We start from the raw sequence: 27,746 nt of genomic DNA on the forward strand, positions 1-27,746 counted from the left end.
CAGAGGTCAAAAGCTGTGTCTGGAAAGAACAGTTCAGTCTGTTGTGTTGCTGTGCAACTTGGCAATGGCCACCAGGATCACTGCCACTTAGAGTGTATTGCCTGGCCTGTTGATGAATAGTTTTATATGCAAATTATAAAGAATTTGGACAATTTATAAGTATTACTCACTTTGAGAGGATTTTCGAGGATAAAGTCATTGTAGCTGTAAGAGCAGAATATTAGTAGTACTTATTAGCTTTTAAAAACACGCTTACATCCCAGTGTGACGTCCAGCACATGTGAATAAATGACTTGTATTAAAGAGTGTTCAAGAATATGGTTAGAATTTCAAAATGCCTTTTAATGTGTAGTTCTTGGCATTAAGCTGCCAATCTGAATATAACTTTGTGATTTGATACACTATATGACGGACTTCATTATAATCTGATTCAAGACACTTGAACTTTGCAAATGGTAGCAGAGCAGGCAGGTACTGCATCCTTTGTTGTGCTTGTACTGGTGGCACACCTTTCAGTATTACTCTTGGCATCATGTAGAGGTTGGAAGGTTCAATGTATCACTAGTCAGAACATGGCCTCTCACAGAAAATGGTCTCCAGGATCAGGAAGCTATCTAATTGACACACTTGCCCCCTGGTCAGTCTGGTCTTTTTTCTCCAGAAGATGGAGGACCCACTGGGTGCTCGTGAGGCCTGGACTGGCACCTGCAGTAGCAGCAAAGCCGGTCTACTTGACTTCAGCACACATTTCAGTGTTGATTAGCCTTGAACAGGGCATTTCCAAAAAGTGTGTGATGTCCTGGCTGAGAGGCCTGTCATGGACACAGACATGGCACTTCTGATGACATCTGCTATTTTAGGTAGTCCTAAGTGGAGACTTTACTTCTTTGCTGTGCCTCCTGGTGTTCTAGACACCCTAGTTGTCAGCATTGTAAAGGAGCCTAGCAAGGAACCAGGGGTCGTGTCCCCTGGTTTTGTTTTTTGTTGTTGTTGTTTTATTTGTTTGTTTTTTGGTTGGAGACAGGGCTTCTCTGTGTAGCCCTGGCTGTTGAACTCAGAGATCTGCCTGCCTCTGTCTTCCAGGTGCTGGGATTAAAGGCATGTGCCACCATTGCCTAGCTTTTCTTTCTTCCTTTTGGAACTAGGGACCTTAACCGAGACTTTCTAAGCATTTGTCACGTGATCACGGATGCAGCTATCCCGTGCTGTTTGCCTGGAAGCGAGAGGCACAGCTGAGAGGCACAGCCTAGCCCCCTGGGCAGCAGGCCAAACTTTGGAACCAGGCAGACCCTGCCTTGAGGGCATGTCTTCCAGTTTCCACCTTGTGACCTTCTGGGGTGTCTGTTTTCACGTGAAGAATCAGGGTCATGGTCTAACTTTCTTCACAGGGTTATGATGCACACGCCCTATGGGTGGCAAGGCACATAGGGTACTTCTCAGAGAGGGCCATCCTGGTACAGATTAGCTCTTCATGTGCAAGGATGTGGACCAGATTTTTAGTTATGTGACATTCATAAATTTATGTTCCTTTTGTCGTTGGAACTTGGGTGGGCTTTTTTTTTATTATTAAATTATTGCCTGTAATTGGGGTCCTAGATTCTGAATCTGTGCCAGTAGCCCACTGCTGTGACTTTTGCTTAGTTAAAACCTTGTTGTTAACCTGCTCTAGCCAGCATTTAGGAAAAGATATAAACTTAACACCACCGAGAAATGGGTTCAAACGCTGATTGCCCTAGGCACCAAAAAAGGAGGGAAAGTTCTCCTGAAAATGAGGTCAAGAAGGGCCGCCATTCCAGCCCACAAAGAACATTCACTGTGGAGAACTCATCTCCGGGTGTAAATGGATGGTCCAGTATTCCATATTCCTGTGGGTTCCAGTCCTTACTGTTCACATTCCCCAGACACCCACTTTAGGCTTAATCACAGTTGCTCCCCGAATATAAAGAAGGCCAGTCTTGGTAACTCAGAAGGAGTTGGCAATTCCACCAACCTTCCCGGACACGCGGCAGGGGCCGAGCCAGCGCCAGTGTGGTGCAGCTGGAGAGGGCGTGGGGCCGTTGCCTTCCCTCGGCCAGGAAGGAGTTAAGGGGCGGGCAAGGCGGGGCGCAGGGCCCTTTGTTACCGGCCTAGGCGGGAGGCGGGACGCGGGCCTGGGCGCGGGCCGGGCTGGGACCGCAGCGAGCGCGGCCTGGCGGGGCTCGGGGCCCGGGGCGGCGGGGCCTTCGCCGTGGCCGCGGGACCATGTTGGAGATCTGCCTAAAGCTGGTGGGCTGCAAATCCAAGAAGGGGCTCTCCTCGTCCTCCAGCTGCTACCTGGAAGGTAAACCCCGGCCGGGGCGCGGGGACCCGCCAGGACTGTCCTGCCCGAGCTCTAGGTCTTTAGCCTTCTCCTTTTCAGGCCTCCGCCAGTGTTGCCGATCCGGCGGACTTCCCGAGGGAGAGCCTCGGCCCTGGCGCTGGCGAGGCCCCAGCGCATGGTGTGGCTCCTGCCCAGAAAGTTTGAAAAAGCCAGCGCTACAGGCCTTAAGGTCCTCGTGAGCCCACGTTGTGGCATTTCCACTGCCAACTGGGAATTTTGTGTCACAAAGGTGGACCTCCACCAAGTGCTGCGTACAAAGGGATCCCGCTCTACCATTTATGGGTACAGAATTTCGTGTGAACTTTCCACCCCCACCCCCACCTTTCTGCAGCCCATGAAGAGGTCTTGGGAATTCTCTCTTTCCAGAAGGGAAAGAGAATGTTTTTGCTTGGTATTCCAGGAGTTTGGTGCTTGTTTGGGGGAGCCCCTCATGTTTTGTTCTTGGCATAAACTTAGGGCCAGGAGCCTGTTGCTTTTGCCTGCTTTAACCCTGTCTCTCTAATTATATGTCCCCTTCTGTTGTCTTTAGTGTTCGGTTCTAAAAGGATGACAAGGGCAGAGGGTGAGTGGAGGGTGCTGGGGACAGGGTATAGTTGACCTTCACGGGAATGTTACCTTCTTCGGAAGGGCAGACATACTCACAGGTGTGGCCGTGCCCTGGCTTCTCTGGCTGTTTCATTCAGGCGTTAAGATAGGACTAAAAATGTAAAGATTACTTTAGAACAACCTGAATTTCTACTGTTCTAGTGTTTTTCTTTCTAGAAATGAGGGAAAAATAAAGAGAATGCTCTTCAGTTCCCTAACCTTTTTTCCCCCCTTTCTTTCTTTTTTAACTCTTGGACTCAGAGGCCTACAGGGCACACATAACCCCTCTCAGACTTAAGTGCCCAACACAGGTGGAGTGGGGGCCCCTTTGTTGCAAGTTGTACATAGGACTCCATCCCCTCTGGGGACTTCAGGAACTGGATCCCTTAGAGGAGCCTGGTATGGATGGCATGAGCTTGGGGTCTAACATTTGGAGGGAGGAGATGGTTTATTTGTTTCCCAAAATTGGCTTCTGAGCAGCCAGAATCATCTTCAGTTAATACGCTGCTTATTTTTTCCAAGTTGCTCCACATTCTGCGCACATTTCTCCTCCCCATCTGTATCCACTTAGTGTGAGGCGCTATCTCCATTTTGAGGCCACTTGCTGCAGGAGGCCAAGATGAATGGACTTTTGTAACTGCAAAGTTAGATCACATCACAGCTCTGCCTGGGCATCAGCTCCTTCAGCGGGACTTAGTGCATGTCTGGTTGGTTTACTTTTTGTTTTAGGAGGAAATAAATCCAGTCTTATTCCAGCATGACTTAAAGTGAATTCTAACATTGTCAAGTCCCAAAAAAGTGTTCTCTCTTTGTTTTTGTGAGGCCTTTTCCAGAAGGTCTCTCTACACGAGATCTTTCTGCATGAGATCTTTCTGAGTTCGAAAAGGTAAAGGGAATTCTTGTTCTGTAGCTTAGAGAATCAAACCAGCCTCAGTGTAATTATGTCTTAAAGACGAAAGTGCTGTTTGTCTCTGGGGAAGAGAGCAGTTACCAGCATCTGGAGAAGTAATCTGGGCTTTTCATTTCTTGCTAACATCCTAAATCAATCAATCAGTTCATCGACATGCACTCAGAGCCCTAGGCCTCCCAGGCGAGAGAGAATTGAATATGGTGAGTTTTCCATTATTACCAAATGCATGCTCCCTGCTCACTGGGGCTAGCTATCAGACACAGCCTGGTCAACACGGGGACCACAGCAATTGGTAGCTGGCTACTCTGGGCCAACCACTGTACATATTCCACATGATCTAACTTCCTGACTTCTTTTGGTGGCCCTAACTATTTCATAAGAAACTAGGCACCAAAAGTTAGGTGAGGACCCTGAGATGACAGAATTAGCAAGTGGTGGTACTAGGATTTGCCATCTGGCTCCAGGGAATCCACTTTAAATAATAATAATAATAATAATAATAATAATAATAATAAAGTTTTGGGCATTGGAAGCCAGGGCCTTGAACTACACCCACAGGCCCCTTCCAACTTTTGATTTTTGAGACAGGCTCTTGCCACGTGTCCAGGCAGGCTATGAATTCAATATATAGCACAGACAGGCTTTGCATTTCGCATCCTCTTGCCTCAGCCTGCTGAGCACTGAGGATTACAGGCTTCATGACAGTGCCTGGCCCAGAAAGCCTACTTTGTCCTAATGATTAATCTTTTGTCTCTGTGGATCACACTGTGGATCATTCAATACTGTCTTCAGAGATGCCGAGCTAGGACCTGAGCAAACCGCTTTCCTGCATTTGGTGCTGGTAAAACAGCTACTTTCATAAAGCAGCAGGACTGTTAACATTTCTTAAGCAAACATAAAAATACTTGTAAGGCAATCCTGAAAGAGTGTTTAATGAAAAGTAATTGGCTCTCCTTTTCTCTTCCTAGAGGCAGTCACTATATTTTATTTGTTTGTTTGTTTTTCTAAGAGAAAACTGCTCTCGAGAAATAGCTTATATTTATAAGAAGCCTTTGTGATGCTGGAATTTTGCTCTTTTGAAGTATCTATTCAGAATGACTCTATCTGCTTTAGTCTTTGGTCCACTTTGAACCCCAGTGTTGTCAACAGTTCTTTACTCTGGGCACATGAAAGAAAGATATTGTGAACTTGGGTTCCCAGGTCTCCTTCTTGCCCTTGATGTATTTATCCGCTAGTACAGGGATGTACATGGATGGACACTCTGGGCTGTCTGCAGAGTGAACTCTTGCTGACCTTTCTCATTATTTGAAGAGTCGGCTGTGAAGCTTCTCAGCATGAGACTGTGCAGCCAGCACCCCCTGCAGTGCCAGCCAGTGGCTGCTTTGAGGACTGGGCTCTGAATGCTCTCCAGAGGTCACCACTTGCTTCTCTTGTTTAGGATCAAGAGGATCCCATGCTCTCTCTGTTACCCAGCAGGCCAATCTTTGTCATTTGGGTTACGTTAATATCATTGAGCTTTCACAGTGTGACAGACATCCTCACTTGATTCTCAGACTAGCCCTGTTGAAGTCTCAAGGGAAGTCCACAAGATCACTTTGGTGGCTGCCTTTAGAAGATCCCTGTTTTATCCTCACTCGCTGGGCTTCCATTTAGGACCAGTGAGAACCAGGTTGATGACTTTAAAAACAGCAGAGGCAAATGTATGTATTTCTGCTGAACAGGGGGTTGCTCTTAGGTGCCCTCAGACATTGTTAGGCCTCCCCTTCCAAGGCCTAGCAGCATTCCCTCACAGCCCTAGACCCTGATGTAGGCAGTTCTGGAGCGAGGTATCCCCCAGGGGCCGCAGCCATCCTCAGATGATTTAGGCATGGTGCTCTCTGAGCTGACATGCTCATTTATAAAATGGGGATCATAGCAGTTTCTACCTCATTGTTGAGAGATGCCATGTAAATAGTTCAATCCAGAGCCTGTCACTGAGCCAGATTGGCAAGCATAAGCTGTTGTTATTGTAAACAGGTTTTTAGCAATTTAAAACGGAGGCTTTACCACTTACATGGCTGAAGTGATAATAGAATTGAGCTAGACCCACCCATAATTTTTCTTGTTAATAAATTATTTTGAAATTTAAAAAATGCATATGTAATTCATCTTAGATTTTTTTTCCAATATAACTATTTATTTTGTGGGTTTTTTTGTTTTTTGTTTTTTTTTTTTTGTGTGTGTGTGTGTGTGTATGTTTGTGCACTACATGTGATGCCTGGTGCCTGTGGAGGCCAGAAGAGGGCATTTGATCTTCTGTAGTTGAGGTTACAGATGGCTGTGAGCCACCATGTGGATGCTGGGAATTGAACCTGGGGTCTCTGGAAGCCCTGCACTGCCGAACTAGGGATTACTCTTTGACACTGAACCACTCTTCAGTCCCCCTATTCTTAGATTTAAGCTGAAAAATATCTTTCCTTCTTTGATCCTCTCCTTAGTCCCATGGTGAATATTTTAATGGTACAATAAGCATTCCCATTGGGTTTTGGTGAGTATCTTATTTCTCTTCTGCAGAGGAAATATTTCCACAGCTTTAGGCGTTTACAAACTAAAATGTTGCTTAGAGCTTTTAAAAATTGAGTCATTGTAATTATGCTGGTATAATCACTGATCTGAGACGGATGGAAAATTAGGAATAGACAGGTTTTATATATGTGTGTATACATATATGTGTACATATACATATATGCACATATGCATATATATTGATATATATGTATATAAATATAAAACTGTCAACCACTAAGCCAGGCTAATGCTCATGCTTGTAACCCCAGCACAGGGTGGGGTTCATAAATGAGGGTTACGAGGAGGATCTTTATATAGACATGTGTACACACATTCAGGGCCTGGTGAGCACACCTTTAACTTCAGCACTCGTGAGGCAGAGGCAGGAGGAGCTCTATGAGTTTGAAGCCAGCCTGGTCTTCATAATTAGTTCCAGGACAGTCAGGGCTACATACGGAGGCCCGGCCTCAAAATCAAAACAACCTCCCTCTCAAACCCACTATATTCATATGCATACAGGCACACACATGTACACATGCAAGCACATGCAAGCACATGCATCATGCAAAACTAGGGCTAAAGATCAAATGAGATACTAGAAGAATTAAATTTTCCTTTGTAATTAATCATAACTCATAAAACAAAAGAATGACTTATAAAATGTATTCTTAGTTTTCTGTATTTCCTTTGAGACAGGGTCTCATGTGGCCTAGGCTGGCCTCTAACAGCAAGCCTCCAGCCTCAGCCTCTCAGGTACTGAAATTATAGGTATAAGCCAGGGTGAATATTACTTCCTGCTCCCACCTCCCCTTAGAAATCTTTTTTTGTTATGTTTTGTATTTGTTTTTCAAGACAGGGTTTCTCTATGTAGCCTTGGCTCTCCTGGACTCTCTTTGTAGACTAGGCTGGCCTTGAACTCACAGCAATCTGCCTGCCTCTGCCTCTGCTTTTGCCTCCCTGAGTGCTGAGATCACAGGCGTTCGCCACCGTGCCCAGCTCCCCATGGAAATCTTAAGTCTTTATCCAAAGCTGATAGTAAGGATCTCCCTTGCACATAGTACCCACTTTTAACAGTGGTCAGCTGCTTATCCTGTTTCCTTGCGTGCTGAAGTTGTAGTTGCAGAAATGACAGGAAGTCACTTGCCCTTTTTTTCTGTTTGTGTATGTAGTCAGTGTGTGATGTACACATGTATTCATGTATGTGAGTGTTAGTAGACATTGCATACATCCGCATTGTGTGGAAGTCAGGACAGATTTGGTTGTCAGTCCTGGCCTTCTACTTTGTTTGAGACAGGTTCTCTTTGCTGTTTGTTACTGCACTGTGTACAACAGGCTAGCTGACCCCAAGCTTCCAGGGATACAAACTCAGGTCCTAATGCCTGCAGGGCAATCACTTCACCCGCTGAATTACCTCCCAGCTAACCCTTCACTTTTGAGAATATGACTTTGTCCTCTGGAGAGAACTGTTATGCAAATGGCCCTTTTCCCTAACATACCACTGAGTGGTGGTGGTGGAGAAATGAAAGGTGAGACACCTGTAGAAAGCAGAGTGTGTGGCAGGAAAGAGAGGAAGAAGAGGAGGAGGAGGAAAGGGAGGAAAAATAGGCTTCTCCCAAAAGACAGGGGAACAAAGACAGCAAAGTTGGAGGAGGAAAGGGAGGGGCAGAGACCCAGGAGGATGGCAGCAGGAGAGACAGACAGGGACTGGGAAACAGGTGCACTGATGGGCAGCAGCTGAGGGAGAGTTGAAAGGAGAGCGTCTAGCAGGGGAAGTCACCCCACTGTGCTCCCGTTTCTTCCCTCTGGAAGGTGGTGATGCTGGAGGGTCAGATGTGGTGCCAGCCCTTCACATGGGTTATTTGCTATTGTCACCTCAGAGAGTAGCTGGACTTGAGCCTCCCATCTGGATCTGTAGCGTCCCAGTCTTTACTCCACCCTCCCATGATGTAGCACATTTTACACAGTCATGTTAAAATTGACTTTGACCCTAGCATCAGTGTATCTCAATGACCCAAACTGGCAATAAAATACTAATGGTTAATGAGACCTTCTGGAGGAGTTGACTCCCATTGGGTGGTCCAATTCAGCCAGGTTCCAAGGGACCCAGTAGACACACAAAGGACAAAGAACCTCACAATGAGTATGTGAGTCCATTCCTGGCTCAGTCTGCTGCGCATGGCCTGAGACAGAATAAAAGCCCTCGTAGACACTTGGAGACTCACTGTGGACTCTGCAGCCAGGGCAGGAACTTCTGGAATGGTCCATAGAGACATTCAGGGCTGCACCACACTGCCTGCCTGTCTGCTTTGAAAGCACAGAGAGATGTGTTTTTGTATCCTGCCCTGTTTTAAGATCTTGGCTATAGCTTATGTTTCATTGAAAACAACTCCTTATGTTCCCTGGGCCGTGCTAGAGAGTTTCTGGATAGGCTGCTTTGTCCTCCGTTTCTGCTGGCTTTGTTTGGGTTAACAGGTTATTACAGTTCACTTTTTCTGACCTAAAAATATTTTGCTTTGCACTTTCAAGCATGGAGGGTTCTGTGTCTGAGCTTTCCAGCAGAGCTCTCTATACTGTGTTATGCTGTGATGACCCCTCTTCAGAGTCTGGCTGGCTGAAACTGTTGGTGTCCTTGAGATAGCACAGGAAGGAGCATCTTTGATACAAGGGTGCTGAGATTTTATTGTAGCTTGTCCATATCAGAACCCAAGCCAGGGACATGAGAAGGGTCCATATTGTGTGATAGCTGGTGGCAGAGTCAATACCAAGTGCTCAAATGTGCACAGTGCAGGGCGCAGAGGTAGGAGGGAGATTCGCTGGCAGATGGAAAAGGTAGGGTGTTGCAGGCTGGGAAGGGCGGGCCACTGGAGTAGGTGGGGCCAGTCAGGTGTGGCAGCATGGACTGGGGAAGTAGGACCGCAAGGGGTTTGGAAAGATGGGAGAATACAGCTCCCTACAGGAGCTTGGTACCTGCTACAGGAAGAACCTGAAGTTTCACTGCCATGGATAGGACTGCCATTGTCATTTTCTGAGGCCCATTCAGGCTAAAGAGCAGTGTCCAAAAAGCTGCCAACGGCCACACACCCTGCAAGGCACAAGATGTTCTGAACATTGCCTAGGTAACACTGTTAATAAATGGCTGGCCAGTGACAAGCAGGAAGTAGTCCAGCTGGTATTTCAGAAGGACCATTACATGGCAGGTAGTATAGAGGAGGGGAGGCTGACGGTGCTGTGCTATAGAAAGACGAGAAAGTGCTGTCCTGGGCATGGATGGCAGGTGCTCAGAGAGGTTTTAGAAGATGTTGGTGTCTGTAATTTAAAAATTCTGTAGAAGGCTGTCAAGGTGACTGGGTGGATAAAGTGCTTGCCAGACAAGTCTGATGACCTGAGTTCCAGCTCAGAACCCACTCCAAAGAGTACAAACTCACTCCAAATCATAAAATTATAAAAACTAAAATGTAAAACAGTGTACAGCCATTTCCACCAAATTACAGACTACTTTAACAAGATTAATTTTTTAAATTATTTGCTTTTATTTTTTATTTCTATGTATGCTACATGTGTAGCATACAGGTGCCCACAGAGAGCAGAGAGGGTGTGGATCTTTAAAGCTGTAGTTACAGGCAGTTGTGAACCCCACCCCTGTCATGTGGGTGCAGAAATCTAACTAAGGTCCTCTGCAAGAGCAGCAAGTAGTCTTAACCACTGAGCCATCTTTCTAGCTCCAACAATAGATTCTTAAAGAGTGATACAAGATTTCTTTATATTTTTTTTATTTGAGGAACAGGGTTATATCTTCAGAAAGGTTAGTACTTGGGATGTTTGATAAGTTCAGAGGTCCAGGAAGAATTCTATTTTGTTTTAATTTTACATTGTAATGAAAGATTGCAAGGAAAATGTTTAAACCTTGGAATGACTCAATTTGTTTTTTTTTAAAAAGAGGTTTCTCTTGAAACCTATTTCATATACTACCTATAATATCCAGAAGCAGGGAGAAATAAAACTGCTTTCTTTTAAGAGAAGGTTGTGTGGTATGGTCTGGTCACACCAGCTTCTAGGGGATACTTCTTCATGGCTAGTGTTTCATTGGGCACTTCAGTAGCCCTGTGCAGAAGTTGTTACTCTGGAAGGTCATGGGAGACTGGAGCCTCAGGGGTCCCATGACCTTGCAAGGGAAGATCATCTTTGCTTCATTAACCTCTAGCTGGAACCATTTTGCTTCTTTAAGAACACAGGAGACAAAAGGCAGTACCAGTCTCTAGCAGAATTCATGTCTACATATCACAGCTGCTAGGGGCTTGTCAGTGCCTCAGTGATGGCATGACCGGGCATCTCTCAGTCAAGTGTTCATAAAGAAGCATGTTTTTATTGAGATGGGCAGTCAGGCTGGCCTTGGAGAATTCCCATCTTTGCTAAGTGCTGCCTCTGTCTCCAGTCTCCTCTCCCCACGGAGAGCCCCATTTGTTCTAGCATTGCACCCCTCTTGGCCCCTCTTGGGCTTTCACTTTCATAGCCATGACAGTTTTCACCAGCAGCTTCTCCCAGCAAGCAGCACAGAGGCTACAGATGGCCCTGGTGTTCTTACCTTCTCCACCAGCTCTTCTGTGCCCCATGACCTGGTGTTTTGGGGTGCTGGGAAAAATTGGTTTCTAGGTGTGAAGCTAATAGAAAGGCTGTATTTAGTTAAATGTGGTTTTGTTTTTTAATAATCTGAACTGTGGGTGGAGGTCCGAGTTACAAAAGCGATGGAATGACTTTCGGCAAGTTCACACTGTGGGAAATAATACTTTTCCTCCAAGCTCACATTGTGAGGAGTGCACGAGGCAGTTGCAGACTGACTGGAGAATATTCTGAGCATGACCTCATCAGCTGGAACAGAGAGGGGCTAAAACACGAAGTCCTGTCCTTTGCAAAGGGTCTGTTTTACAGATCTGTGCATTGCGGAGATTCCTCTAGCCAGAGGAAATCTCAGAGGGGCCACCAAGGAAATCAGGCTAAAGCGGCAGGCTTAAGTCCTTGGGCTGAGCACAGGAAATGGGACTGTATGCTCAGGGATACATCCCTGCTCTGCCCCTCCCCCACAGGGAAGTGTCTCCCAGGGCTTGAGGTGAGGACAGCAGTGAGTGCTGAGCAGCTGGCTGCCCTACAATCCACTCCTCGGGGACCTGGGTACCCGTGCCAACAGGAAGGCAGGAGCTTCCTGGGGATGTTTTTTCTGGAGGTGAAGCCTCCTACTCCACTTGGACAGTGAAGTCTCCTGCCCCTGCATCTCAGGGGCAGCATCCGCCCCCCCCCCTTACTGCTCACAGCAGTCTAGACCAGATATGCTATATCCAAGAATCTTTTGTAAACATTTCTCATCAGTGACTCACAACCTTGAAAAGGATTTTTTTTTTTTAAATGATCTTTAACTTATACTCTGAGACCCAAATGGTTTTCCTAGAGTACTGTCCAAACAAGTTAATCATGCACAGAGTTTCGTGGCATGGTTCCCACAATCCCTCATAGTATCCTCCTACCTCCTCGTAGAGCTCAGGCTTTCTAGTGGTGTGGAGGCAGTTTTCAGATGTACTCATTCTGATGCTGCAATTGGCTGATTCAATTGATGCTGCAATTGGCTGATTAGAACTCTTGCTGAGTATCACTGATGGGCGGCAACATCCTTACTAACTTACAGGGAGAGAACGAAATGGTCTTAAAGGGGGCAACAGGCATGTTTAAGATCTAAATCAAGTATATTTCAAATGTGATTCAGAGGAACACAGCAGAACGTGCTTGTCCTGGGGAAGAAGATGAATCAATAGCACAAGCTGAAGTTTGTTGTTGTACGAGGGTTAACTAACTGCTGCCAAAGACTGACAAAGAGTAGCAGGAGAGCTCTTTGAGGCATCTCTTTTGAGTAAAGCTTTTGGGTTCCATGGTGGTGATGGGGGTGGTCCCTAACAGTCCCTAACAGTGGGACTGGCAGAAAGCTAATGTCTTGAGCAACAAAGATTTGAGTCCGTTCGGCAACTGTGGCCTTGTGAGCTGTGATCATTTTTACAGTTGACGAGCGTAGTTGACTATGAAATGAAGAAAGTAACTTGGCATTGATGCACTATGAGTCAGTTTTGACATCAGCCTGGACTGGGAATTGGCTGGGAGGTTTTGTTGTTGAACTGAGGCTGCACTCGATGTCTCCATCCAGAGGCATGCATGAGCAATACTTCCCTCTGGGCTTTGGCTGTTAACTCAAGGACCAGGATTGGGGGGTGGGGGTGGAGAGAGGGCTTGGAAGCCATCCTGTTGGATCAAGGGCAGCTGCTGGACAGTTTTCTCTTTTAACAAAGGCTTTACCCCCTACCTACATTGTCAGCTTCTGTCCTAGCCATGGGGACAGGCCTGCCTCACTCCTCACCTCTGAGAAGAATGTGTCTTGCTTACTCCAGGTGTTTTTCCAGGCCACTTCCCCTGGTTATGTAACTTTGATCAAATCCAGATGCCGCAGAATGTTTGATAGAAGAGGTCAAATGGCATTTGAGAAGAAAAGCACTTCTGTACGCATGACCCAGCATTCATTTCCTGTATGGGCCCAGCCTTCCAAAGCATTGCACTGCTGGCCCCGGGTTGGGGCATACAGGGAAACACATAAGTGCTTTCAGGACAGAGGGAGGGGCTCCTCCCCAGAGCTGCTCATTTTAAATTGTCTGTTATGTAAGCATCCCTGGCGTCTGCTTACATGTTATTCCAGTGTTGGGATTGGGAGCTGGTTATAAAAATAACCTGGTCATTTTAACAAATGAACCATAATATAGGAGAGTGTAAAGAAAGCTGAAAGACTCGTAATCCTCCTACACCCTTATGTTAGCTACTGTTCACTCTTTGGTGTAGTTTCTTCTGGTTTTTACTATGTATGCCAGGATATAATATAAAATTTTGCTTCCAAGCTATTGGGGTGTTTTGTTTTGTTTTTTAATGAAAGTGTTTTGTTTATTTATTTGTGGTACTGAGGATCAGACCCAGGGCCTGCACAGTCTAGGCTCCTGTTCTGCCACTGAGCCCTGTCTAAAACATCTCAGTGGCCTTTGGAGTGTCCCATTTTATAGATGGAGCATAGCCTGGCTTAATTTAATCAGTGGATATTTTAGACCTTCCCTTTTTGTTCTGTCTTTTAAATTTGGTGTATACAAGTCACTGTTTGTATAGCTTGGGATAAATTGCCAAAGACATTGAAAGATTGTGAGTCAGTGAGGACGGTGTATGCCTCAGTTGGCCTTGCAGTACAGCTCTCTACAAGCACTGTGGAAGAATGCCCATCGTCATGATGTCTCACCCACACTCCTGCTGGTGTCCAGAAAAGTCTGCCAGTTTGAGGAGTTGGCATGCTTTGATTCCCGGCAAGGCTTCACACACTTCCACATCTAGTGGTGGCTTTCGTTTCCGTGAGTTGTTACTTACAGGCTTTGTTCGTTTTTTTCTCCATAGTGAGGATTTATCTTTCAGCTGCTGTTGCTATGTAAGAGTCCTATGTTAAATCTTCTACCAGGGACCGGGCAGCTGCAGATAAGAGCACTATTATGCTTGCAGAGGACCCCAGTTTGGTTCCCATACCCCCATCAGGTGGCTCACAACTATTTGTAATTCCAGCTTCAGAGGATCCAACACCTACTTCTGGCCCCCCCTAGCCATCTTGTGGCCCCCATTGGCTTCTGCACTATGGTACATGCATCTGGACCCAGATACACACACATACATACACATAATTAAAAATAAAAATCTTTCTTTAAAAAGGACTCCTCTACCAGACAGTTCCTCAGTAATGCTGCAGAAGCTGCTGTGCCAGGCATCACTCACCCAGTTGGCTGAATCAATCAAGCTCTCCTTTCCTGGTAAACCATGCTCTCCAGGACTCTGCATGGGTGTTGCTGGCCCCTGCCCATGCAGCTCCCAACCGAAGGCTGGTGTGTCTGCTTGCCAGCCTATGTGTCTCAGACTATATGACCTATTGCAGTTGTTTGACTATAAAACTAACAAAACACCAACATGGAAAGTAGTTGTTTTTATGAATTTAGGATAAGCATTTCTTCCTGAAAAAAATTGCTACAGAATTAGGGAGAAGAAAACTTGCAGTGACCCGAATGGATCATGTGCCTTAGAAAGATTCTGCAATGGAGTTCAGCTCTGGTCCAGGTGGAACTCACAGGAGATGATTTTAGGTTCTAGTGATAGCACTTACCTCCCAAGGACAGTCCTTGGTCGTGACTAGCAAAACACTAAGTAGAGAAAGTGTCACATGTTAATAGAAAGTGATTCAGGGGGCTGAAGAAATGGTTCAATGAGTGGAGAGCACTTGCTGTGAAAGCAAGAAGACTTGAGTTTACATTTTCATCACCCATGGAAAGGTCAGGCATGGCTGCATGTGCCCCAGAACCCCAGTGTTGTGGGGTGGAGATGAATGGATCCTAGGAGTTCCCTGGCCTGCCAGCCTATTCAAAATAGAGAGCTTTCACGTTCAGTGAGAGGCCCTGCTTCCAGACATGAGGTGGGGCACACTAGAGGAAGACACCCAACATGCTTCACTGGCACAAGCCCGTGCCCAAATATACTTTCGATTTTAGTGCACACACAGTGGCCCCAAGCCTTAAACTTTTCATGCTACTCCACTAGAATGCACAGTTTGCATGTCTTGTGTGTTAGTTTAAATTGTTTTAAAAGCAAAAGCAAAAATAATTCTCTCCCTAACCAGCCTTTCTGGTCAACTCTTTAGTTAGCCCCAGACTAGCACCGGGAGTGTTTAGAAAGCTTGCAGAGAGCTGGCCTGGCCTGGGATTTCTCTGTCCCCCGCAGCTAGGAGATGGATGACGTGCATGAGGTGAAGTGACAGAGCATGGTGACAGTCACCTATAGAGAAGTGACTCTTGACAGCAGACTTCTGTAAGATCTAAAATTAAAAGGGCTGTGTCACTGATGTTGGCTCTTGCAAAGACATCCTTCAGACATGTCTATTTCCCCTCCCCCTTCTCCTTCTCTCCTTCATTTTTTGAGACAGGGTCTCACTCTGCAACACTTACTAGCCTGGAACTCACTATATAGCCTAGGATGCCCTCAGACTCAGTCCATGACCCAGGCTAGCCTTGAATTTGAGGCACTCTTCCTGCCTCCCTAATGCTGGACTTACAGGTGACCCACTACATTTGGCTTCGCAGCGTTTTTTTATTGTTTTAGGTGAATGCAGTGAGGCCCGTCTACAAGATGGGTATTACTGCCCAAGAAAATGATGTTTTAGGGGCAGCAGCAGTGGGTAGTCTGACAAATCCATGTGGAGGTATGATAACTGTTAGCGTTTATGTGGGGCTCATTTGTAAGTCTTCCACTCTTCTCAAGTCCAGTCTCTTGTACAAGTTTGATTTCTCACCGCGATTTCACTTACATGGAGTCGGGGCTTCAGTCCATAGCCCTGCGCTGCCCTGCACGGCACCCCCACTGCCACACCTTCTAGAGGAGGTTGGCCTGTTGAGAGAAGCCCTTTTGCAAGTTGATATCACAAAGGTGTTTTAGACAGTTCAAGGGAAGAAAGAGCAAAGAATGGAAAGCTGCCTGTGAGGCAGTGCCCATCCCTCGGGTAAGCGCTGTTGATCAACTCCAGCCTCGGACACTGAGGGAAGGCTTTATTATTTCAGAACACAAGAGACTGTTTGTTAGGGCCTTCATGGATTAAAAAATGTATAAAGATGACTGTTTCTGAGTGGGAAGGGGAGGGGAAAGCTGGCAGGAAGGTGGAGAGTGAGTCTCCTGTAGGAAACAGTTGTTTTGAGGCAGAAATGGAAAGACAGTTTGAAGTAAAGGGTGGAAATCATAAAAAACAGCTCTTGCCCAGCACAGAGAGGCCTGGGATATAAACACTTGGTTATTTATGTCAACCTTGATATATTTAAGTTTTTTAGGCTAGCTGTGGTGACACAGGCCTGCCACCCAGCACCTGGGAGGATGAATCAGGAATTTAAGGCTAGCCTGGGTTCCGTGAAACCTTGTCTCAAAAAGCAAAAGGAAAAAAGAAAAAAGTGCTTTAAAGAATGTATAGTCCATATTGTAGGCAGGGGCAGACTGTAGATATGGGTTATGTTTATTTCTGAGTAAATTCATATTGGGTTAATGAATTTTATTACATTTACTTGGGGGGGGGGAAATGTGTCTGTATGTGTGCATATACCGTGACGTGTATAGAGGTCAAAATGAGTGCATTTAAAGGCTTAACCTATTTCAGAACAGGAATGCTTTAGTTTCTTTTCTATTGCTGTGACAAAGCACCACAAACAAGGCAACTCATAAAGAAAATGTTTAATTTGGGACTCATGGCTCTAGAGGGTTAGAACCCATGACCATAATGATGAGCCACGCTGCAGCAGGCATATCACTAGGACGATAGCTGAGAGTTCACACCCCGATCTGGAAGTAGGAGGCAGAGTTAACTGGGAATGGCATGAACTTTTGAAACCTTAAATGAGGCCACACCTCCTAATCTTCCCCAAACAGTTCCATTAATGGGGACCAGACCAAGCATTTAAATATGTGAATGTATGGGGACCGTTCTTACGCAAACCATAATAAGGAGTTATCAGTCAAAATGAAAATGTTTAGTGCTTTCTATAATACTTGATAAAGATACCTAAAAAATTTAATACATAGAATATATAGATGTTAAACACTGGATTCAGCTCAGGTCTCCTAAGTTCTCTCCAAGTTTCATTTGCCTTTTCCTTCTTGTCTTGCAGAAGCCCTACAGAGGCCTGTGGGATCTGACTTTGAGCCCCAGGGTCTCAGCGAAGCAGCTCGATGGAACTCCAAGGAAAACCTTCTTGCCGGGCCTAGTGAAAATGACCCCAATCTTTTTGTGGCACTCTATGATTTTGTGGCCAGTGGAGATAACACTCTTAGCATCACTAAAGGTAAAGGGGAGAGGGCAAGGGTATGGCTTGACTAGTCTGCCCTTTGCTCCCTGAGAGGGTAGCATTATAATTGGGGAGCAGAGAGGCCTACAGAGCATAGTGCTCACCCTTACGGGGCTCCAGATCAGCATCGTTCCCATGTTCCTACAGAAGGGGACACCTGGATGACAGCTGGAAACATGGGGCTTTGCTATTGTTTTTAATTTCCCAAGCAAAAGCACTTTTCCCTAAAAAGTTTCCTTTCAATAGGAACAAAACTCTTGAGTGAACTTGTATAACTTAGATGCTGAGGCAGAGTTGTCCCCTGTGCACTTGTGACCAACAGGGAAATAAGATGTGCTGAAGAAAGCTTAGAAAGAAGAAAGCCTGTTGTCAAAATTGGTAAGTCTGATTGCTTCTTTTCTTCTCTAAGGTGAAAAGCTCCGCGTCTTAGGTTATAATCACAATGGGGAATGGTGTGAAGCCCAAACGAAAAATGGCCAAGGATGGGTCCCAAGCAACTACATCACCCCTGTCAACAGCCTGGAGAAACATTCCTGGTATCACGGGCCAGTATCCCGAAATGCCGCTGAGTATCTGCTGAGCAGCGGGATCAACGGCAGCTTCTTGGTGCGCGAGAGTGAAAGTAGTCCGGGCCAGAGGTCCATCTCGCTGCGGTATGAAGGGAGAGTGTACCACTACAGGATCAACACGGCCTCTGATGGCAAGGTGGGTCACCACCCTGATGGGGACCAGAGTGAGCTGATGGGCTGTGGGGCCACACAGGGGAATGGAGATGGTAGCCCAGGCCTCTGCATTATGGCAGCAAGGCTCAATCAAGATATCTCAAGGAGGGTGTGGTAGCTTATGCCTGTAATTCCAGAAGGAAGCCTAGACACAAGGATCAGGACTTCAAAGCTCTCCTTGCGTACATAGTAAGTTTAAGGCTAACCTGGGCTACATGAAGATTCTGTTGCAAACAAACCAGATAGTGTCTCAGGAATATTCCAAGTAGACAGCAGGAGTTTCCATTAGCTTCAAGAAAGACTGTGGGTGTCAGCCTGTGTCAGCTGATATCACAGGTCCCTGGGCTTGGTCTATAGGATTCTCCAGAACCCACAGGGATACTCTTGGGTCTCAGACATAAATTCTTACCTTAAGGCTCTTCCTTTTTATAAATTCTTTTTGTTTGTTTTTTGTTCTTTTTGAGACAGTCTCATGTAGCCCTGGCTGTCCTGGACTCGCTCTGTAAACCAGGCTGGTCTCAGACTCACAGAGATCCACCTGCCTCTGCCTCCCATGTGCTGGGAGTAAAGGTGTGTGCCACTGTGCCAAGCCCCTATTGAAAATTCCTTTAGTGACAATGATTGATCTTTAATGAAATTCAGCCAGAAGTCACTAATCACGTGTAAAGCTGCAGGCCCCAGTAACAGCGCCTCCTTGGCTTTTACCCTGTGTTCTTCCTGTGTAAGGTACATGCCCCGAGCTTTTAACAAAGGTCACACCACAGTATACCAGTTGATCTCCAATCACAAAGTGTAGTTTTGTGAAAAAATTGGCATATGTTATTTTGTGATCTTTACATAAACATTGTTCCTTAAATGTCCACAAAGAGTATGGAAACCCGCAGTTACTGTGAGCCTGATCTGCACTAGTATTGTGTAATTCCTCTCTTCATCCTCACCTCTGCCCTACACAGTAATGATGTCATCTGCATTTTTGCATCAGTAAGAGGGAGACTTCAGAGGGATGAGGCTTCTAGTCTAAGATTTTCACATAGGGAGTAATTGGTGAGACCAGGCTGTGGTCCCCCTTTCCACTTCATCAGGCTATGTTAAAGGACAGCATGATTGGCAGATGGCATGTACTTCTGTCTCAGTCACTATTCTAATGCTGTGAAGAGACACCACGGCCAAGGCAACTCTTCTAAAAGGAAACCTTTAATTGGAGGCTTGCTTACAGTTTTAGAGGCTTAGTCCATTACCATGGCAGGGAGCATGGTGGCATGCAGGCATGGCTTGAAGAGTAGCTGAGGGCTATATCCTGATCCATAGGTTCAAATAGAGAGGCTAGGCTTGGCACGGGCTTTTGAAACCTCAAAGCCTTCCCTTTGTGACACACTTCAGCTGGGCCAAACTTCTTAACCCTTCTAATCATTTCAAATAGTGCCACTCCCCGGTGACCAAGCATACAACTATATGAGCTTGTGGGGACCATTCTCATTCAAACCACCATAGCATCTAAGCTGTGTGTGTGTGTGTGTATGTGTGTGTGTGTTTGGGGGTGGGCCGTGATCTGGCTTCATGGTTTGGCACTTGCCTAGCATTCATATGCACGTGTGTTGTATCTGCAGAACTACAGTTAATGCCTTTTACACACACACACACACATACACACACACACACACACACACTTTGTTTGTTTGTTTGGTTGTTGGTTTTGAGAGAGGATCTTGCTGTGTCGTGGCTGCCTTGCCTAGAACTCAGTATGTAGCCCAGGCTGGCCTTAAACTTATGGCTACATTCCTGCTTCTGCCTCCTGAATGCTGGGATTAAAGTGTGCACTGCCACACACTGCTTGGTTTTTATTTATATGTAGTGTATGTGCATGATTTCAAATAACAAACTAATTACAGTAAAAACTAATTCTGTCCCCTCACCGGCTCTTGCCCACCATTGCCACCTTTTAGACTTACCCAGTATATCTTAGGATGCAGGTGATGCACTGTTGCACCTTGCCTTTCTCCATGCGACAAGGTGTTTTGTTGTGTTTCACGGTGGCACATGTAGACTTGCCCTCTGTCAGTGTCCTGTCGTCAGTGTCCTGCCGTGGCTCACATCTGTAGTCCCAGTGCTTGGGAAGATGAGGCAGGAAGATTGCTGAGTTTGACTGGAGTCAGCATGACATACCAAATGTCTGTGATCTGTTACATTTGTTTCTATGTGCTAAGGTATAAGCTTGGGCAAGATAATGGCCAAACTACGCAGAGGATATATGCCCTTTAAAGCTGGTGCCTGGGTTTCTAAGCCACCCTCTACTTGTTCCAATCTGCTTTCACAGACAGCTGGCGAAAGTTCTTAACTACGTTTCCCTCATCAGACCATAGGCCATCTTGCTTATTCTGATTGTTGAAGAGCCAGCCTTAGGACACATGTGCCATTCTTACTCCATTTATTAAATGTATCTTTCTCCTGCTTAGAGAAGTATGTACGCCACACTTTCAGGTGTGTGGAGGCCTATGGGTCCTCAGCTCCCCTTGAGGATTCTAGCGTGAGACTGAATACCTAGCTGCTCTTGAGTCCTTGAGTCAGTGTCCGGTGGGCTAGCGCCCTTGTGATCTTTTCAACATTTTCCCAGATGGCCACACATTCATTTGTACATATGAGCATGCATACAGCCCCATCCTGGAACTTGCTATGTGGACCAGGCTGGCCTGCCCCTGCCTCCAGAGCACAGGGACCAAAGTCACGCACTACCACACCTGTCCATATGCCTCTGATTTCCTCCTTTTTGAGTGTTCACGTGTTCTTGCCTGTCTGGGGACATCTGTAGTGCAGCACTGTGGTTCTGTGCAGCTAGTCTGTTGTTACACTTTTTCCGACACTGACCAGATGCCTGACCCAAAGGGATCTACAGGAGGAAAGGGGGTTGTGTGGTGTGTTGGCTAGTCTCAGTGGGGCAGGCATGGCAGGGGGTGGGTGGTGCTGCCTGCTCCCATCCCAGAAAATCAAGAAGCAGAAAACGGGGGATGCAGTTGGCTTTCTCCACCCCCTTTTATTCAGTCCAGGACACTAGCCCATGGGACATGCTGCTCACATTGACTAGGGATGCTCTTCCCCATCCAGTCCACTCTGGAAATACCTTTACACAGCACCCAAAGCTGTGCTTCATCAATGAGTGCCCTAGATGTTTCCTAGTTCAGGAGGCTAACCATGCAACATGCTGTTCGAGCCGGGCTGCTGCAGCTGTGACTCCGTAGAGCTAGGTCTTTATGCTCTAGAGTGGACTCCAGGGTGGTGGCCCTTTGAAAGAGCCTTCAGGCTGCAGAGTGCCTCTTCCCTGGGAGGTGGGTTTCTGGAGCTGACAACTTGCTCCCATCTGTTTTCTTTTTGCGGAACAAGCCAGGCTGCTTCAGGATAACCACTGAGGTTCACACTGAGCAATCCCATGCCATACTGTCTTGTGCCCAGAGTCCTTTAATCAACAGCCTCAGAATGGTTCGGCCTAAGGGAGAGGTCTAGCTTGTGCTTATCTAAGTACTGCTCAGAGTAGGGTGAGGTTAGACCCCTCTGTCTGAAGGCTGCTGTGTGCTTGCCCTCTGCCCCTCCCTGGAAGAGGTTCTTCCATTGGCTGTCCAGGCACCTGGAGACTTCTCAGGCCTTGATGAGGCTTCTGTCAGCAGAGGATACATTCAAGACAGTTTTATTGGGTGGAATCATATCCCCAGAGTGAGAGGCATGCGTCAGGATGGGTGGGATGGTGGGGCTCGGTACTGAAGAACACTTCCCACATAGCCTGGCTTTGATGCAATCCTCTCTGATTACTAAAGGGAACATTTAAGAATGCTAGGAGGGACAGACTGGGGTTGATAAAGCTTATATTTTATTTCCAAATCAGCCCATCCTCAGCCAACAGCTGGGTATAGGAGCTTCCTCTGTAGGCCCCAGAGGATCTCTGTCTCTACCCTCCTGGCTCCTGTTTAGCTCTCTCTTGGTGTGCTGTGCTTTGCCAAAGCACTTTTGTCTAGGCCTCCTTCTAGGTGATTCTGCCTCTGTTGCCTTTTGTTCTTACTCCTACAAGCATAGCCATTCATCCCCATAGTTCCCAAGACCCCCGAAGCCCTTTCCTCTTCTTGAAGTTTCCTAGCATACATTGTTTTCATGGTCAGCAGTGACAGGCTGGGGTTGACAGAAATGGAACCCAGGCAGGAAGTGTTGGCTCCAGGGCCTCATGGCTATCTGGGCTTTGTCTTCCCCTGGAGTGGAACAGTGGTGCTGCCATTCTTTTGGGAGAAGCTTCAGCAGGGTGGGAACTTCAGGGCCTTTGCCTCCCAGCTGTAAGCAGCTCTGAAGACCCCAGCTCAGTCCTAAAGCATGGATGGCATGGACCTGTGCCATGACCCCAGGGAGAACCAGTATGGGGGTTTCTTCAAGAACAGGAAGAGGGAGAGCCCTGGCTGGGCACAGTATATGTTTATGGAACAAGCGCAGCACAGAACAGGTCACTCATAGAACTTACTTCATCTGCTTCTCTGAACACACCATGAATTCCCAGCGCTCATCCTGATTATCACCAACGATCTGCTCAAAAATTAGAATGATTAGAAGGCTACCAGAGTGGACAATGTGACCCTGGGAACACAACTGGGAGCGGAGCCACACTGCACTTGAGGGCACCTGGCTATAATAGTAATATTTAGTGAATGTTGGTGTGTACATTTTAGGTTGGCAAATGAACTCAGTCACAGCTTTCTGAGGAGTGGCAGAGACTGGGAGCTGTCCCCCAAACCCTACAGAGTACACTGTGTCTGTGACCAGCACTGAGGAGAGGGCTGTGGGCAGCAATGTGTGGGTACCAAGCTAACGGTGGGCTGCTGTGGTGCCACCCCACCCACTCTACTAGCTCACGTCCCGCTCTTAGCACACTGTGGCCCTAGAGCAGTTCACACAGGCCCTCCTCAGTGCTCCAAGGTGAGAGAGGGGCCTCAGCCTGGAGAGTCCTGACACAGCTTCTCACAGGGAGACCACAGGAATGTTTCTAGGCAAATCTTGGATGTCTTGGACTTTTTTTTTTTTTTTTTTTTTTTTAAATAGCAGCTACAAATCTGGCCTGCCTGTGTTTTAAAAATGTGTTTATATCCTCTCAACAACTGGAGAAGAGAGCATAGATCTGCTATTGGATCCTTGCTACCTCTTGTGACTATCTCCTTTTAAAGTGTGTTAATGATCGAATATTAATACTGTAAGCTACAGAAAATAATTGTGTCTGCATTTTATTGCCACAATGAAATAATCTGCAGCAACTAATTCACAGTAACACTTTTATTTAGCTCTTGGTATGGAAAGCTGAAAACTGAAGCAGCATAGTACAGACTGTTAAAGGCCCCAGTCCAGTAGCAGTGGATTGGTGGCGTGGTCAGCTGAGTGAACTCAGCCCAGGAACAGAGTTCTTATCTGATTAGGGGGAGGGGCCAGGCTGGGCCTTCCTAACCACCCTCTGAGCACCCTGATGCAGGAGAGCTCTGGGCTCCCAGGGCCTTACACACCTCCTGAGACCGCACCTTTTAAAGCTTCCCTACCTCACCACACTGCTGCCTGGAGACCAAGGGAATATGCACACTATAGTGACCGCAATGTCCAGCATAATGAACAACTAAAGGTCTTGTGCCTGCTATATATGTTTCGGCACTCTCCCTCTCTCTCCCTCTCTCTCCCTCTCCCTCCCTCTTCCTCCCTCTCTCTTTCCCTCTCCCTCTCCCTCTCCCTCTCTTCCTCTCCCTCTCTCTTTCCCTCTCCTTCCCTCTCTCCTATGCAGTCTCACCTAGTATCAGCACTCTCTCAGCCAGACTCCCTCCCCACCTCCCTCCCCACCATGAGTTTGCTGCTGGAGCAAGTCAGGGCGCTCAGTGACAGTTCTGTGTAGTTGTGAGCATGGAGCAGTCCCCTCTCACAGCACTGCAGCAGCAGGAAACAAAGATAGCTGCACGTCCTACCCTGTGCTTCCTCCCCTTGGCTGTGTCTGCTGGAGAGCTCTACAGAGTGATCCCTGGGAGGCCCTCAGCACTGTGGTTCTCAGAAAAGCCTTAGAGTACTCCTGTCTCAGGGTCTTCCTGGGTCCCATCTTAGAAAAGGCTGTGCTGTCTTCTGGCCTGCAAGGTGCTGACAGAAACATGGCTGGGTGTGGAGCCATGCTGTCCATTAACCCTGGTGGTTGCTTCACATCGGGCAGTCAGGGAAAACATTTAAATTGGAGGGTGGGGTCTAGAGAGATGGCTCTTCCAAAGGCTCCCATTTCCATTCCCAGCACCTACTTGGTGGCTCACAATCGCTCTTTGAAACTCTAGTTCCAGGAAGTCTGAGACCTTTTCCTGGCCTCTGAGAGTACCAGGCATGCACATAGTGTCCATACATACATACATACAACTACCCATACACATAAAACAAAAATAACCAAAAAATTTAATGAAAAGCAATAAATTGTAGGTTAAAGGGGGGATGCTGGGTGGGGTTTCAGCAGGTGCAAGTGCCCTTAGGCTTTTGAGTGTCTCTGTCAGTAAGTTCTGCCCCAGCTCCTCCCCATGAGAAAAAGCTGCTGTGGGTGACTAAATAGGGTGCAGGGCTTTTTCCTGGGGGTTTTGCTCTGTGAATGAGGCTGTTCCCTGTCTTCCTCAGCTCTACGTCTCCTCGGAGAGCCGCTTCAACACTCTGGCTGAGTTAGTTCACCATCATTCCACGGTGGCTGATGGGCTCATCACCACGCTCCACTACCCTGCTCCCAAGCGCAACAAGCCCACCATCTACGGCGTGTCTCCCAACTATGACAAGTGGGAAATGGAGCGCACAGACATCACCATGAAGCACAAGTTGGGTGGAGGCCAGTACGGGGAGGTGTACGAGGGTGTGTGGAAGAAGTACAGCCTGACCGTGGCCGTGAAGACCTTGAAGGTGGGTTTGGGGCGTGGTCGAAGGGTCAGGGTAGGTGTCCACTGTGGTGTCAGCGGTGCCCAGGCCTCCTGGGAATTGTGTCTTCCGAGCCTGATCATCTTCCATCTGCAGCTGGGCAGATGGTGAGCACTGACCAGTGTTGAGGGTCGGGAAGGACTTGTTAGCAGAAGCTTATTCTGAGGCAGAATTCTGTCAAAGCCTGCTCAAATGACATGGAAGCCACTTCTTTAAGAGAGTAAGAAAGGAAGAATCATGAAAGATGAGTCCTCTGTGGACCTCTGTGGGCTGATAGAAAAGGCAAATGTGTAGTGTCCTGCCTGGCAGGCTCCAGTCCTCTCCCACAGGTCAGGCTTCCACAAACAGAAATAAGTCCTGCCTGGACCGGCGCCCAGAAGCACTTGTCACTGGGCTGTGCTCTTCCTTCAGTCACAGGCCCCACCCTCTCTACTGACCAGTCACAGGCCCCACCCTCGCTACCGACCAGTCATGTTTTCCTATGGTTGCTCTGTGCGTGGCTAGGGTGCCTTCTTCCTGGCCTCTGCATGACACGAGCTTGTCCCTGTGCTGAGAGTGTCCCCTAGTGTTGAGCTATATTGCTTGTTTGTGCGTGTTTTGACAGATTCTAATGAGGCCTGTGAATAGCAGTCAAGAAAGAGCTGAAGAGCTGTCCACTGCTGGAGACACAGGTCTGAGTGCGCACTTTCGTCTAGCTTAACCAGGCAGTGCGTCTGACAGCCCCAACTCCTCCTCTAAAAGACAGAAAAATAGAAGCTGGAACTTGTGGTTGCCATAAGTAACTGTTTAGAGCAAGACTGTATTCCTTAACTCTAGAATGAAAAGCAACTTTCCAATCATCATATCCAATATCTCCCCTTCCTTTGGCCCTGTGGCAGTGCTGGAGGAAGAGAAACATAGGTGGGATTGCCTGGAGTACTTTTGGGACGTTTTCACATTCAGCTCTTTTAATTTGTCAACAGGCTCAGGCCTGGGTGGCCCACATCAGATGAGAAATGGACACAATACCGAGGGTGGCAGTACAGTGGGTCAGGGCAGTGTCAGGCTCTCTCCATGCAAGGAGGAGGCAGTGTGGCTACACTGAGTAGGAGACTGTGAACCACGGCCGTGGGGAGGCCAGAGGCCAGAGAGACACCCAGGTCTTTGAGGGTCAGGAAGCTGCAGGTGAGGAGCAGGGGCACTTGAGAGCCAGGCACTCAGGGCAAACCTGGGGAGAGCACTAATGATCTGTTCAGTACAGCAGGCCACACTGGCTTGGAGGGCCAGGCACCACCGACAGGGATTTACAAACACAACAAGGAAGAGGGAAACCACGGGGTACCAAGAGGCAACAAGGGAAAGCTTGTTTGAGGACATTCAAAAAAGAGAGTGGACTTAGTAGGTAAATGTACTTGATGCTGAGCCTAACAGCTTGAGGTTGCTCCCTTAAACCCACGTGATGAAAGGAGAGAACCAGTTCCCAAGACTCCACAGACTTGTCTTCTAACCTCCACACATGCACCATGACACATGCGCTTCATACACAATAAGCAATAACTTTAAAACCAAACATTTAAAAAGAGGTGAAGGTTGCATAGCTGGGAGGCCCCATCCATGGGCAGTGCTGCAACTCTTCACAGAAGAAGGTATTCCAGTGGGGGATCTGTTCTGTTCCTTTCTGTTAAGACCTTACTCAGCAAGTGGGCTGGGGAGAGGGCTCAGCTGTAAAGAGCACTGTCTGCTCTTCAGAGGTCCTGAGTTCAATTCCCGGCAACCACATGGTAACTCACAACCATTTATACTGGGATTGATGCCCTCTTCTGGCCTGCAGGTATACCTACAGATAGAGCACTCATAACATAAAATAAATAAATCTTAAAAAAAAAAAAAAAAAAAAGACCTCAGCAAGTTTCCAATAAGGGCCTTATTAGCATGTGTGCCATGGTTGGTGACGAGTGACCGCGTCTGTTGGGTGGGCGGATGGCAGTACTCACCATGCATGGCACCTGCCTGGAAAAAAGGCAATGCACCCACTGTGGAGGTATATTAACTCAAGGCGCTGCTAAATTAACCACCCCCCACCCTGCCCCGCCCTGTAGGAGTGAGGCTCTGCTATCTGTTATCCATTTGTCAGATGAGAGGAGTCAAGGGTTTTGGCTCTTTACCTCCTCTACAGAAGCTGAGAACTACACAAATTACAGTAATGGCCAGAGTTACTGAGTTAATGCAGCCCACAGAGTGCTGAGTGTGTCGTTTGCCTAGTCTGTACAGCAGCTCCTCAGCATGTGGTGCCGAAACACTGTACCAGTACTAACACATCACCATTAAGGCTGTGGGAGCTGCAGCGCTGAACCAGGACTTGAACCCAGGCACCCAGCTCCCAAGTCCAACTCTTTGCCATCTCCCTTCTTTAGAGTCATATTCCTCAGACATCATGAAAAATGCACATAACACCCCAGTTATGCCCCTTTAGGAAAACCTTTCTCCTCCTACATGCTCTATGGCTGTGGTTCTCAACCTTCCTAATACTGCAACCCTTTAATACAGTTCTTCATATTGTGGTGATCCCCACCTAAAATTATTTCATTGCTACTTCATAATTGTCATTTCGTCACTGTTATGAATTGTAATGTAAATATCTGATGTGCAGGAGATCTGATGAGACTGCAAAGGGGACATGCCCCACAGATTGAGAACCACTGCCCTGTGGACTTCCCTTGCTGGCTGTGGCAATGAAACGTGTCTCAGAGAGCCCTGCTGGCCTTCCTGGCTCCCTTCCTTCAGCA

General features: G+C 47.2%; 1 protein-coding gene across 2 annotated transcripts in view; it reads left to right on the top strand.

Moving 5' to 3' along the window:
- Abl1 (ABL proto-oncogene 1, non-receptor tyrosine kinase) overlaps window positions 1–27,746 on the top strand; it is a 109,779-nt gene that overhangs the window by 64,113 nt on the left and 17,920 nt on the right. The window contains exons 1-4 of one of the 2 annotated variants that reach the window (XM_021654201.2): window positions 2,135–2,320; window positions 17,150–17,323; window positions 17,736–18,031; window positions 24,694–24,966. In XM_021654201.2, coding sequence (XP_021509876.1) covers window positions 2,242–2,320; window positions 17,150–17,323; window positions 17,736–18,031; window positions 24,694–24,966 — 822 coding nt within the window. In that variant the 5' untranslated portion in view covers window positions 2,135–2,241. Of the gene's footprint in view, window positions 1–2,134; window positions 2,321–17,149; window positions 17,324–17,735; window positions 18,032–24,693; window positions 24,967–27,746 lie in introns of those variants that run through there. The other variant, XM_021654127.2, reaches the window with a different exon arrangement.

The sequence above is a fragment of the Meriones unguiculatus genome, chromosome 8 (assembly GCF_030254825.1).
Source record: "Meriones unguiculatus strain TT.TT164.6M chromosome 8, Bangor_MerUng_6.1, whole genome shotgun sequence".
Lineage (NCBI taxonomy): Eukaryota > Metazoa > Chordata > Mammalia > Rodentia > Muridae > Meriones > Meriones unguiculatus.